General features: G+C 37.4%; 1 protein-coding gene across 5 annotated transcripts in view; it reads left to right on the top strand.

Moving 5' to 3' along the window:
- The window catches only part of chd4b (chromodomain helicase DNA binding protein 4b), a 32,932-nt gene extending 20,030 nt beyond the window's left edge, over positions 1 to 12,902 (top strand). For 4 of the 5 annotated variants that reach the window (XM_022673813.2, XM_022673812.2, XM_022673811.2 and 1 more), the window contains exons 27-41: positions 1,213 to 1,402; positions 3,684 to 3,770; positions 3,881 to 3,972; positions 4,079 to 4,212; positions 4,397 to 4,541; positions 5,571 to 5,727; positions 6,006 to 6,104; positions 6,255 to 6,355; positions 6,582 to 6,825; positions 6,952 to 7,020; positions 7,181 to 7,324; positions 8,408 to 8,516; positions 9,730 to 9,862; positions 9,947 to 10,142; positions 11,720 to 12,902. In XM_022673813.2, coding sequence (XP_022529534.2) covers positions 1,213 to 1,402; positions 3,684 to 3,770; positions 3,881 to 3,972; positions 4,079 to 4,212; positions 4,397 to 4,541; positions 5,571 to 5,727; positions 6,006 to 6,104; positions 6,255 to 6,355; positions 6,582 to 6,825; positions 6,952 to 7,020; positions 7,181 to 7,324; positions 8,408 to 8,516; positions 9,730 to 9,862; positions 9,947 to 10,142; positions 11,720 to 11,895 — 2,076 coding nt within the window. In that variant the 3' untranslated portion in view covers positions 11,896 to 12,902. The remainder of the gene's footprint in view (positions 1 to 1,212; positions 1,403 to 3,683; positions 3,771 to 3,880; positions 3,973 to 4,078; positions 4,213 to 4,396; positions 4,542 to 5,570; positions 5,728 to 6,005; positions 6,105 to 6,254; positions 6,356 to 6,581; positions 6,826 to 6,951; positions 7,021 to 7,180; positions 7,325 to 8,407; positions 8,517 to 9,729; positions 9,863 to 9,946; positions 10,143 to 11,719) is intronic. The other variant, XM_007256879.4, reaches the window with a different exon arrangement.
- The last annotated feature ends 225 nt before the right edge of the window (positions 12,903 to 13,127 follow it).

Below are 13,127 nucleotides of genomic sequence, written 5' to 3'. Positions count from 1 at the left end.
TGGGGTCTGAGGCTTGCTTTTGTCCCAGAATGCCAAACTGATAAATAACAGTCATAATAGACACTCGGCCCAGTAGGTTAAACTTTAGTCAAATATGGCAAAGTATTTAAACATGATGGTCACAGGTAAAGCTGTTGCAATAATTAGTCAATCAAATAATATAAGCACATGACAATATAAGACCTCAATAATGCACGTTTTGTTTTTACTTAGCAAGGAGAGCCTAATAACTTAACATAAGAAATACTATCCTATTTTTATTACAGCAATTTATATTTTAAATGTGCTGCACTTCATTCATTTTCAATTTCATTCACTTTTTCTTCTATAAAACCTTAGGACAGCAAAATCCAGGAAAGTAAATAGTAACAGGACAATATGCTTACCAGCTACAAGTTCTTTAGCTTGCTAACAGCACATACTGGAGACAGGAGGAAAATGACAGTGTTGCAAATAGGCTTGTAACATTCGATTCAATTGATTAAAAATGTTGTCACATACAACTCTGGAAAAAATTAAGAGACCACTTCTGATTTTGCTATTTATAGGTATATGTTTGAGTAAAATTAACATTTGTTCTATAAACTACAGACAACATTTCTCCCAAATTCCAAATAAAAATACTGTCATTTAGAGCATTAATTTGCAGAATATGAGAAATGGCTGAAATAACTAAAAAGATGCAGAGCTTTCAAACCTCTATACCTCGAAAACAAGTTCATAATTATAAAGTTCAGAAATCAATATTTGGTGGAATAACCCTGGTTTTTATTTACAGTTTTCATGCATCTTGGCATGTTCTTCTCCATCAGTCCTACACATTGCTTTTGGATAACTTAATGCCACTCCTGGTGCAAAAGTTCATGCGTCCATCTTCCTCTATAACCTCTATATTCCAGAGTTTTTTAATTTGGTAAAATCAAAGAAACTCATCATTTTTAAGTGGGCTCTTATTTTTTTCAGAGCTGTATCTGGCCAGTGTTGCTAAGAGTTAATACAAGCTTCCAAATCACCATTTTGCTCCATGCAGATTGCATGAGTATTGATTAAACACCTCACCAAAAACAAGACCAAAGTCCACCACCAAACATGTCTTGTCTTATTGAATGCATTGTAGATGTAAATTATATAAACTAGATTTTTTATGTATTACTTCAGATTTGTATGTCAAATGTCTGTTTATCTCACATTCCCTCTTTTGCTGTCTGTCAGGAGGAGGATGTGGATAGGGAAATCATAAAGCAGGAGGAAAGTGTAGATCCTGATTACTGGGAGAAACTGTTGCGTCATCATTATGAGCAGCAGCAGGAGGATTTAGCGCGTCACTTGGGCAAAGGCAAACGCCCACGCAAACCAGTCAACTACAACGACTGTTCGCAGGAGGAACGAGGTAGTAGACGGGGTACGGGATGAGCTTTTAACACTCTTTTATTACTATTCCCTCCTTACTATGTGCGTCTGTGTGTATGCTTGAAAAAACAAGATAATTATTCTAATCTACAGTTTTGTGAAGTCACTTGTGTGTGTGTTTGTTTGTGGAGATGTGACTACTGTCTCCTGCTTCACAAAAAAAACTAACATGCACTCTTACAAATCAAGGTACCACAAAGGTTTTTTTGAGCGAAGCCATAGAGGAATCAGTTTTGGTTCCATAAAGAACTGTGTTTGTAATTGATATGTAGGATTGTGAAGAATCTTTTAGGGGTGCTTTTACAAACTGCGTTTAGTGTGGATTTTCAGACTTTTCAATTAGGGCTGAACCATAATAGCAGATTTTGGTTCAGGTGCCACAAACTACAGTCTGGACCCAAAGGCCAATATTTGATCTGACCATAAGAGGTGATCTTGGTCTGGGTTAACTAAACTACATTCTTGGTCTTTTGCAGTGTAATATCACTTTTCTAGATGGTTTGAACTTTTTAGACCCATTACAGAAGCTTGAGGCAGGTTATCTTTATCTATTAAACAAAAGAGAAAAAACAGAACTAGTCTTGTGCTGAAATATGATGTCTATTTAAATGCACAAGCGTCCATTCACTGAAATTTCTGAAATTCACAATGATTTCTTATCTGGGATTTGTTCAACTTACGAGGACAATAGGATCCATCATTATACGAGTATAAATGTGAACAAATCTAAATTTTATGAATCTAACAAACACAACAGTCATATGAAAAAGTTTGGGCACCCCTATTAATCTTAATCTTTTTAGTTGTAAATATGTGGGTGTTTGCAACAGCCATTTCAGTTTGATATATCTAATAACTGATGGACACAGTAATATTTCAGGATTGAAATTAGGTTTATTGTTCTAACAGAAAATGTGCAATATGCATTAAACCAAAATTGCACTTTTTAGTACCATTTTAAACAAGGATCATTTATAAAGGGTTTATAAAGGAGTGTAATAATGGTTATTAACTAGGTTGTAAAATTATAAAGTAGCAGTTACAACACATCAATAGAAAGGGCAACAGGCAACAGTGGCTGGGATGCTTATCTAACTCAACTTTTCCATTAGTCAGCATTAACATATCTAATAAAATAATATAGAAAATCAGTTTAACATAATTAAACTTATGTAATAAGTTAGTATACACCACATTATGATTGCTGGACAAATCTGGGCAGTTAAATTAATAAAGTTGTTAACTGATGGAAAATACAGAGATTTAAAGAATAACTGAATGTGGAATCACTATTTGGCAAAAGACAGGCCACTGTTTCCCTTTCCATTTTTTTTTTGCTTATTATATATGCAACTTTTATAGACTCATTTATACACCAATTATAAACCCTTAATAAAGGAGCCTTATTTAAAAGTGGTACCAACTTTTCTTTATGTGAGACAATTCAGTAACACTTTACAACTTTCATAACCACTGTACAATGCATATTGTAAAATTAAAAAAAAGTGTTTTTAAAATAAAAAACACTTTACAATAAGGGTACATAAGGTAGTTAACATTACTTATATCAACTAATTATTAATTAACACTAGTTAGGACATTAATAATCATAAAAAATGTAAATGTCTTCATTTATAATTATTTAGAACATTCTTACATTTTGTAATCTTCGATAATGTCTGAACTAGTGTCAATTAAAAATTAGTATTTAATTTCCTAACCAAATAACAATGTTTATTACTGTTGTAAGTACTGTTATCTGTGACCCTTATTGTAAAGTGTGACGGAATAGCTAAATATAATACATGTATTTTTAATACACTTTAAATATAAAAGCAGGATAATAATAATAATAATAATAATTTTATTTATATAGGATACATGCATTTTTCTCCTTTTAAATCACTTATGTCATGTTGTGACTGAAGTACTGGCATAAGCTGTTTAGAAATATTGAAGTATTGCTTCGATATTTATTAATCACTGCTTGCGTGTTATAAAGCCCTCATGTAGCTACCATCAATATAAAGAGTTAAAAAAAAAATCTTGAGAAGGTATTAGAGAATGAGACCCGTTGCTTTTTTAAAGAAGCAAAAGTAGTTCTTCTGTGGCGTCCATTTGAAGCACCATTATTTGTAAGAGTGTAATTTTTAGAGAATTGTATGGATGCTGTGTATAAATGTGATTATTCTTCTCCCTATCAACAATTTAAATTTTGCTATATGGGGTCTGAACTGCTTAACATTGTATTTGCTCTCTATTTTTCTCCTCAGATTGGCAGGATGACCAGTCTGATAACCAGTCAGATTACTCTGTTGCCTCAGAGGAAGGAGATGAGGACTTTGATGAACGCTCAGAAGGTAAATGCATATGTAGAGATGTGTTGTGGTGTGTGCATGCTTGTGTGTGTGTGCCTGGGTGTATGTATGAGTATTCTGACTGCTGTTGTCCTTTTATGTCTCTCACACAGCTAATAATCGCAGGCCGAGCCGGAAGGGCTTGAGGAATGATAAAGATAAGCCCCTGCCTCCTCTACTGGCCAGAGTGGGAGGCAACATTGAGGTCAGCTTTGAATCGAAATCTGTTTATTAGTCACTCTATGGCATGCATTCTAGAGCAATCATCTCTCTCTCTTTTACACTCACACTGGCTCTCTCTCTCTCTCTAGGTATTGGGTTTCAATGCTCGTCAGAGGAAGGCCTTCCTGAATGCAGTGATGCGTTATGGGATGCCTCCTCAGGATGCCTTCACCACACAGTGGCTGGTCAGAGACCTGAGAGGCAAATCTGAGAAAGAGTTTAAGTAAGTCTGGGTTCATTTTTAGAGGTGTAAAAGAACAGAGTGAAAATATATTAAAATAAGTAGTTTGTATACTCCCTTGTTTTTAAATGTTTTAAGTGATGCAGTATTATACACTTTATTCTTACAACCTCTCTGTTTTGTCTCATATTTTTTTGACACGGTCTCGACACTTTCTTTCTTTCAGAGCTTATGTTTCTCTGTTCATGCGTCACTTGTGTGAGCCTGGAGCTGATGGTGCGGAGACCTTTGCAGATGGAGTTCCTCGTGAGGGGTTGTCTAGGCAACATGTCCTCACACGCATTGGTGTGATGTCACTTATTCGAAAGAAGGTGTGTGTGGTACTAAAATTAGGGCTGCTATAAATTTCCATTTTAGTAGTCGTCAATTTTTTTAATTAGTCCTAGACCGTAGGCCAATTTTTCTTCACCTAAAAATTCTATATTATATATAGGAAATATATAGGACAGTCACATATGCCAGATGGTATTTTATGAAAGAGCCTAGACCACGCATATATGTCTTTATTTAGCTGTAAATATGATCAGAATTTAAATAAAAATTTGCTTAACCGCCAAGGACCTGGCATCCACATGTGTGGACATCACATTTTATACTGTCACCTAGTGGTGGCAGAAGAGTTGATCACATTACACTTTCCATTTTGTTCAGATATGTATATGAACAGTAAATACAGTAAATGTGTATGTTTTTTTCTTTATGTCTTCATGTTGAAGCAGCACTTCAAATGAGCCATATTGCTCAAAAGGGCAAAATTGTTTGCACATCATTATTAATTGCGACTTCTTTGTGTTCTATCAAAATATCTAAACTAACTAAAGTCCTAATATGTGAACATAATTTTTCCCAAAACTACGTAATGTAAAAAGATAATTTTTAGTTTTTACACTAATCAGATGCCAATTAGCCCAAATATCAAAGAGAGATAAAAAATGCATGCCATGCAAGAGTTTGGGTCATAGGAGGTAATGTAATTAGTTGTGTTGGAGTTTTTTTTATAATAATTAGATTGAAAGTTTATGTTTTTAATAAATACTTTTGTAATATGTTTATAATATGTTAATATGCTTATAAGTAAAGTATTTTAAGTATGTTTATAGTAAACACATTTTAATTCACTGCAATTCAAATGTACAAAAAATATGAATATCTATGATTTGATGTTCATGTATGTTTTAATATCAGTACTGGAATTCATGGAATTCAGTGATGTTTATTAGCATCATGTCCGGCCTGACCGCAGAGGCTAAGGTTAAATCCTGTGATTGCTCAGCAGTAGTGTGTTTTTAATTGGTTACTGGGCATAAGTGCTGATCTGCTATTGGCTGTCCTGTGTGCAGGTGCAGGAGTTTGAGCATGTGAATGGCCAGTGGTCGATGCCATGGATGAAAGAACTGGAGGAGAGCAAGAGAGCTGCAGCTGCTGCTGCCGGAGAAGACCCCAAAACGCCTTCTAGTGGAACGCCTGCAGACACACAGCCCAACACGCCTGCACCAGGTAAACATAGGCACCTCGAAACACCTGCACTAGGTTTTAAAACAGCTGGTACACGTACATAACCCAAAACAATTTTACCAGGAACACACGTAGAGCCCAAAACCTGTGCACCATATTAATTTGCTCCAAAACACCTGCACAGTAGGGGTGCTGAAAAAATAGATTCTTTAAAGAATCGTGATTCCTAGTCTTGGCGATTCTGAATCGATTAAAAATGCCCTGAAATCAACTTAAAAATGCATTTAGGTTTTATTTTTTGCCACTCCTACTCCTGACAGTACTACATCAGCCTGGGGCAGTGACAGCCTGCACCAGCCATCTATACACTCAGAGCCCTAGCACATCTTCACCAGTTAACAGAGCAACAACGGTACCAGGTACACACAGACAAAAAATAACTCTCACAGTTTATCTAATGCACCAAAAGTGTGCTCAAAAGGGCCACCTGCTGGCTTCTTTGTGGTACAACAACTGGTATAAGATTTTTTTTTTTCTGCCCTTGATTAAAGTATGTCTACCCCACACAGATGATCTTTCCAAAGGAGAAGAGTCAGAGAAGGAAATGGAGGACAGGATGGAGGGAGATGGTGAGAAGGAGAAGAAAAGCTCCACCACACAAGATGATGAGGTACTTTAGAATAAAATGTATTTGATCTATTCTTCAGTAATATTCAGTAAGCTACACATACAGGAGTAAGTGGTAATGCATGTGTAATAAGATAGCCTAGACTAGCCTTCCAGAGTACAGAATAAGCAATAAGGCTACTCCAACTATTTCTTTCCACCTATTCTTACTTTATTTTCTGCCTGTTTACATCTCTCTGTTATTTTCCCGCTCTTTTTCTTTTGCTCAGATCATTGAAATTCCTGATGATGGTGAGAATTCCCCCACTCCAGAGCAGAAGGCAACAAGAAAGGAGATCGAAGGAGATGTTAGTGCATCTTTATTAGAGAAGGATGAAGGGAGCTGGGATTCAGGAGGAAAAGGGGAGAAAGAAAAGGAGGGGGAGAAAGAGGAAAAAACTTCAAACTCTCCAAAAGAAAATGCCTCTTCTGAGGCCAAAGACGAACGTTCCGAGGACCTTTCCAAACCCAGAGGTATGCAGGATTGTTGAGATACTGTTCAAGTCACACAGAAACACACAGAAAAGCCCTTTAAAAATGGAATCTCACACAGCAGGCTATCAAATATATACTGTTTACTAATCTCTGTCTGACCAACAGAGGAGCCCAAAGAGGAGAAGACTGAGCAGCAGAAAACAGGCAGTAGTCCAGCTACAGACGAGAAGAAAGGTACACACCACGAAACACACACCTTACTCACAAAGGCATCCTCTCAAACACACACTCTTTTATCAGAATTACAGCAGTCTTGCACATTAGTGGTACATACCACACTCCCTTAGTAACTGGCAAGTTTCTTGCCCCTCTCTCTTTCTGCCCCTTCCTGCAGAGCTGAAGGAGGGTAAGGATGATGTGAAAGCAGAGGAGTCCACCAAGCTGCAGAACGGTGAAGATGGAGGAGCAGACAATGAGGAGAAGAAGAAAGCAGTCAAGCAAAGGTTCATGTTTAACATCGCTGATGGAGGCTTCACTGGTACGCAGTATTTCTCTGTGTGTGTATGTGTGTGTTTGCTTGAGTGGTGTACTACCATAGATCAGTAATAAAGTCATCAGTTCAGCTTGAGGAAAGCTAGTGACACTGAAAACTAACCAGAAATCTCCCGGAATTAAAGAAATAGGTAAGACCTGTGTCCAAGTGCTTGTAGACACCTGATCCTCCAATATTTCCTCTAGGGTAAAGGGTATAATAGAGAGTTAATCCTCATGTATCTGTTCCAGATATGGAAACATTGCTTTGAGGATTTGATTGCATTCAGCCTCAAAAGTATTGGTAAGGTCAGGTATTAAAGTTGGACAGTCTGATAGTTCTGGATCATGAACGCCATTTAAAGCTATTAAATAAGGCTCTAGAGGCTAATTTATGTTTCTGCACCAAGTCTATGCCATAGCTTATGCTTAGCCTAAGCTTACATTTTTGGGAAGGTGCATATACAGCTTTGGAAAAAATTAAGAGACCACTTCAGTTTCTGAATCAGTTTCTCTGATTTTGCTACTTATAGGTATATGTTTGAGTAAAATGAACATTGTTGTTTTTTTGCTATAAACTAGGACAACATTTCTCCCAAATTCCAAATAAAAATAGTCATTTAGAGCATTTATTTGCAGAAATTGAGAAATGGCTGAAATAACAAAAATGATAGTAGAGCTTTCAGACCTCAAATAATGCAAATAAAACAAGTTCATATTCATAAAGTTTTGAGAGTTCATAAATACAAATATAAAAGCTCACAACTTCTACACTGAGTCAACTCAGAATCTACTAAACAGTCTGCCTACAACATAGACTTTGCTTTGAGTCGACATAGAAGTTGAAATCGTCCAAAACACTTTAGTCTTCCACTGCTCTCATTTTAGTGCTGGGGGTCCCCCTACCACCCTTTCATAACTGACATTAGTCATGGTTTTAGGCTGTTCTAGAGCAACCAACTCTTTTGGTTGTGCCCTTTTAATAGACACAGATTGTTTATGTGAAATTTGAAGCAAGTCATTGTTTGCTTTTTTTGTAATGAATTGAAATGATTCCACCCCCTCAGTTAATAATGCTTCTTGTGTGCAGAACTACACTCCCTCTGGCAGAACGAGGAGAGAGCCGCCACAGTCACCAAGAAGACCTATGAGATCTGGCACCGTCGCCATGACTACTGGCTTCTGGCTGGCATCATACAGTATCCTTTCTCCAACACGTCAGTTTGAGAGTTTCACACCAAGGTTTAGATTTAGGTCGTGGTTAGAGGTTACCTAATTCCTTTTTCCCACAGTGAGAGAACAAAAGTTTTTAATCATTCTATTTTTGGCAGTATGGAGCAACACAGGACATCACGTTTAATGGTGGCATTACATATTGTCTTGATTGTGGAAACAAAAATAGGAAGGTTATTTCAAGATTTATTTTGAGAAGACAAGATTAATTTCATTTCATTGTTTGAATTCTGGTTGTGCTGGTTCTGTGTGATTTTGAACTAATGGTGAGTTTGAGCTCCAAGCACACTGCAGTGCAGTGCACAAAGCATGGATGTGGCAGTTTGCAAAAGAAGCCACAAAGTTCACAGGAGCCACAGTGTGCAAAGACCAAAGATAGCTTCAGTAGTTTTAGTAGTGCAGTGATTACATTGCTCTTATACCATTAGTAATTTAAGTGACTGGAGTAGGTTATAAATCCTTCAGGAGTATCTTTTGCACTTTGATAGGAAAATATATGAATTAATATGCCAAAAAAGTACCAAAAGCACACAAGAACTTATATATTGCATATTTAGGAAGCAAAAACATTTAATTAAATACAAACTATATTTATTGACAAAATAAATGTGAGGAATATTTGTGAAGTCTGCTAGTGGGAACTAATGATTTACTGGAACTGGCCTAATTTTAGTTTATTATAATTACGTAGATAGAAGCACACAGGAAGTGAAGAAGTGAACAGTAGTTTTTTTGTAAACCTGAGGCAGGCCCTGCTAATACTAATGTTTTGACCAGCACAATTTATGGCTTATTTAATAATACTGTTAATCACGTAACTAACCTGTATGTCACCCAAGAATGACAAACTGTCCAGTCTACTAATGGTATTAAATAAAAAATTTAAGTGATACAGACAATGCTATTTATTTCGTGCACAGTGGTAAATAGAAACTAACGGAGCAGTCAGCCAGTTACATTCTCATTTCAAGTTGGTGGGACCAGTTTCATTTGAATCAGAATATATATTTATCTTCTTAACGACAGAGAGAGGCCTTAGATAAAGATCAGTGTGGCTGGGGTGGGGACTGTGTTATTCACAGCTCTGACACTCTTGCCTGTGCTCTTCTGCTCTGTCTCAGTACTCTCACTGCAGTATATGCCACTGCTGTTATGATCTTTGACTCTGCGTGCTCTTAGACATGGCTATGCTCGGTGGCAGGATGTTCAGAATGACCCGCGCTATGCCATCCTCAACCAGCCCTTCAAAGGAGAGATGAGCCGTGGAAACTTCCTTGAGATCAAAAACAAGTTTCTCGCTCGCAGGTTTAAGGTACATAACACTCACTGTCTCACTCACTCACTTGAACACATTCATGTACGCTGCTGGTACTACAGAGATTTTGTTTTCCCCCAGCTGTTGGAGCAGGCGCTGGTGATAGAAGAGCAGCTGCGTAGAGCGGCATATCTTAACATGACGGAAGACCCATCCCACCCTTCTATGGCCCTCAACACTCGCTTCAGTGAGGTGGAGTGTCTGGCTGAGTCCCACCAGCACCTCAGCAAGGAGTCCATGTCTGGAAATAAACCTGCTAACGCTGTACTGCACAAAGGTACATCAATATTGTGCCTGTGTGCTAGACTAGAAACACATGGCACACCAATTGCAGCTTTTCACACAGCGATGCAGGTACTTAAACAAATTCCATTAAATAACTTAAATAACTAGATTTTTTACGCTTAAGACTCTTGTAACTAACGTAACTGTACATTAAGCCTTATTATGCCAAAGTTAGTTCAGACTCTGCAATGTGATTGGCTGAGATTTTTAGTCTTACTAAGCATTGTAAATAGAAAAAAAAGATTGTTTTACATGTTTTAGAAATAATTATCTTATACAGTCTTACTTAGAATTTTCACCTTATTTTAAGTATTTTTAACTCAAAATTAACACTAAAATTCACCAGTCAAGTTATTCTGATACAAGTGTAGACATTTAAGCTAGAAAATATTTATTTTGCTTGATTTAAGTCTTACTTCACTCATTTTGAGGCTTTGTCATTGCTTATTTTAAGAAAACATTATAAAAAAAATTGCTTACATCATTGGCAGATTTAATTTAAGCATTTATGTCTCCATTTAAATAGATTTTATCTAGTTTTTGCCAATGGATTTTTTTGCAGTGTATCCTTCAGGCACAGTGCATAAACGCCATCTCTCCAATAGGCGGTGCAGGCAAAGACACGGTTCACACAAATAAACAAACTTAGCAATTCAAAAAAATATATGTATTTTAACAAACATTATCAGCCATCAATATCAGGATAGGAGTTGATATCATATTAGTTAATATAGGGTATTTTAAGTGAAATTTAAGGTAGCGAAAAATAGGGGTCCCCATGTAATTCCGCAGGTCTCGCCGCTGGGGGGCGTCGAAGTAAACAAAACTTTAATTCTTAAGTCAAACGAGCACTGGACTTAAATCTACACAGATTTCTCTTCTAAAAAAACATTTATTTAGGCGAGTAAAGCTTTTATATTTATTTACAATAAGCTTAGATTTCCACAATTTTGACTGAAATGGCCGAAAATAGAGGCCACCACGCTAACCTAGCAACAGTGCAGCGCGTGTTTATAACCAAACAGATTGTATTTTCTCTCATCCTCTTTAACTCAAAATATTTTAATAAACAGCAATGATGGAACTTTGGGATGGTGCGATTAACATGTAATATTGGCACTGCTGGCACATCTACAGGTCTGCGACGGCTGCACAGCAGTGCCAGCAGTCCCTCCCTTGTATTATTGCTTAATTATAAACAGAAACATGCATTAAAAGAGAGGTCGAATTTTGGCAGGCAGAATTCAGCATAACATCTGGAAAGGCAACTCGTCAAACTGGCAACATTCTACGAATCAATCAGTGCTTGTTTATAGAGAGGTGCAGCCCACATTGGTTGATGAGGACAGGACATAAGTTATTTCCTGTGCTCTTTAAACTGCAGTGTATACATGTATACAGTGTAACAAAACGGACTTTGGTCTGGTCTTTTAATGTGTGAAAACGCCCTTAACGTTTTAAATAGACACAGAGATACACAGTCTCTGAAGATGCTCATTAGAGATCTATCAGGGATGCTTAGATACTTTTATTTTGTCATAAATTGAACTCTCTCTTCATTTTTCTTAGTTCTTAAGCAACTGGAGGAGCTGCTCAGTGACATGAAGGCTGACGTCACCCGCCTCCCAGCCACCATCGCCCGGATACCACCGGTCGCTGTGCGCCTGCAGATGTCAGAGCGGAGCATCCTTAGCCGTCTGGCCAGCCGTGGGCCAGAGGTTACACAGACGCAGGCACCCCGCTGAGCCCCAGATGACCTTTTGACCCTTACATCCCTTAGGCTCTGCCCTGATCCGGAATAGCTTCACCCAGTCGTTCCCTCTTGTGCTGGATCAGGTTACCCAGAGTACTGTACAGAGAGTCCTCCCTGCTGTTAGAATGAAAAGAGAGAAAGAATTTTCCACTGTAACATAACTGTGTCCCTCCATAACACTTCTCCTTACAAGCTCCCCAACCTGAATAGCACTAAAACAGCTCAGAGTGACCTTCCTCTCACTACCCTCCCAAGCATCTCTGCGGCCAGTGATCAGACTTAGAGCTTTGCGAGGATTCCTTGTCTCACATTGTGTCGTTATCATAATAACCTCAGGCAACTCTGACTTCTCATTCCTGTCTTTACACTAATACAACTGACCTGTAAAATACAGTGCGTATTGGCATCTTGAGGCCTGTGCATTGAGATTTTCAGGTCACATAGCTTGTGGGATTGTTTGCTGAAAAAAAATGCCACTCAAATGTATACAGAAGTTCCACAAAAATAAAATATATCACATCGCCACTGTTCTGTCTTGATGTAAGATATTTTATTAATGTGAAATGTATGTACACATTTGAATCAAATAACTACATAGTTTTTTTCAGTGCATTAGAATACACTCAAACACCCTCACACTATAACGGTTTATATGAGCTCAGACATCTCTAAACAGAGATTTCCTTAGCAAACCATGTTTAAAAAAAACTCTTTCCTGTTCGCAATCCTCCGTCCAACCCACCTCACATCATTCCTGAGTGGTCCCCAGATGGTGTCACAGACTGTCAACATCATAAGCCACAGTCCCTTCTCCAGCCCACAATCAGAAAACACAACTGGGATGATGACAGGATGACGTTTAAAACAAGGCTGATTTTCCACATTCAAAACGTTTGATTAGCTCACTTTGTAAGTATTGTTGTTGCCCTGGTATTGTTTATACATATATTCTTTCTGGATTTTGACCTACATACAATTAAAATAATTAACAAAAAGGTTTGTCTGGATATTATGAGTGCTTTTTAATGAATATTTGTCTATTGTGTTCTTAAGGGGAAGGAGCTGCAAAGCACAAGATAGTTGTGTGTTGTATTCTACAATTTGTTATTCAGCACATTAGACATAAATTAAGATTAAGAGTAAGTTGAAGTGAGGAGAGAATGAGCACAAAAGTATATTTAATAATATTTGGAAAAAGTGGGTTCTGTTCTTCAGAAATATATT

The sequence above is a fragment of the Astyanax mexicanus genome, chromosome 6 (genome assembly GCF_023375975.1).
Source record: "Astyanax mexicanus isolate ESR-SI-001 chromosome 6, AstMex3_surface, whole genome shotgun sequence".
Taxonomy (NCBI): Eukaryota; Metazoa; Chordata; class Actinopteri; order Characiformes; family Acestrorhamphidae; genus Astyanax; species Astyanax mexicanus.
This window is presented reverse-complemented; position numbering and strand designations above follow the sequence as displayed.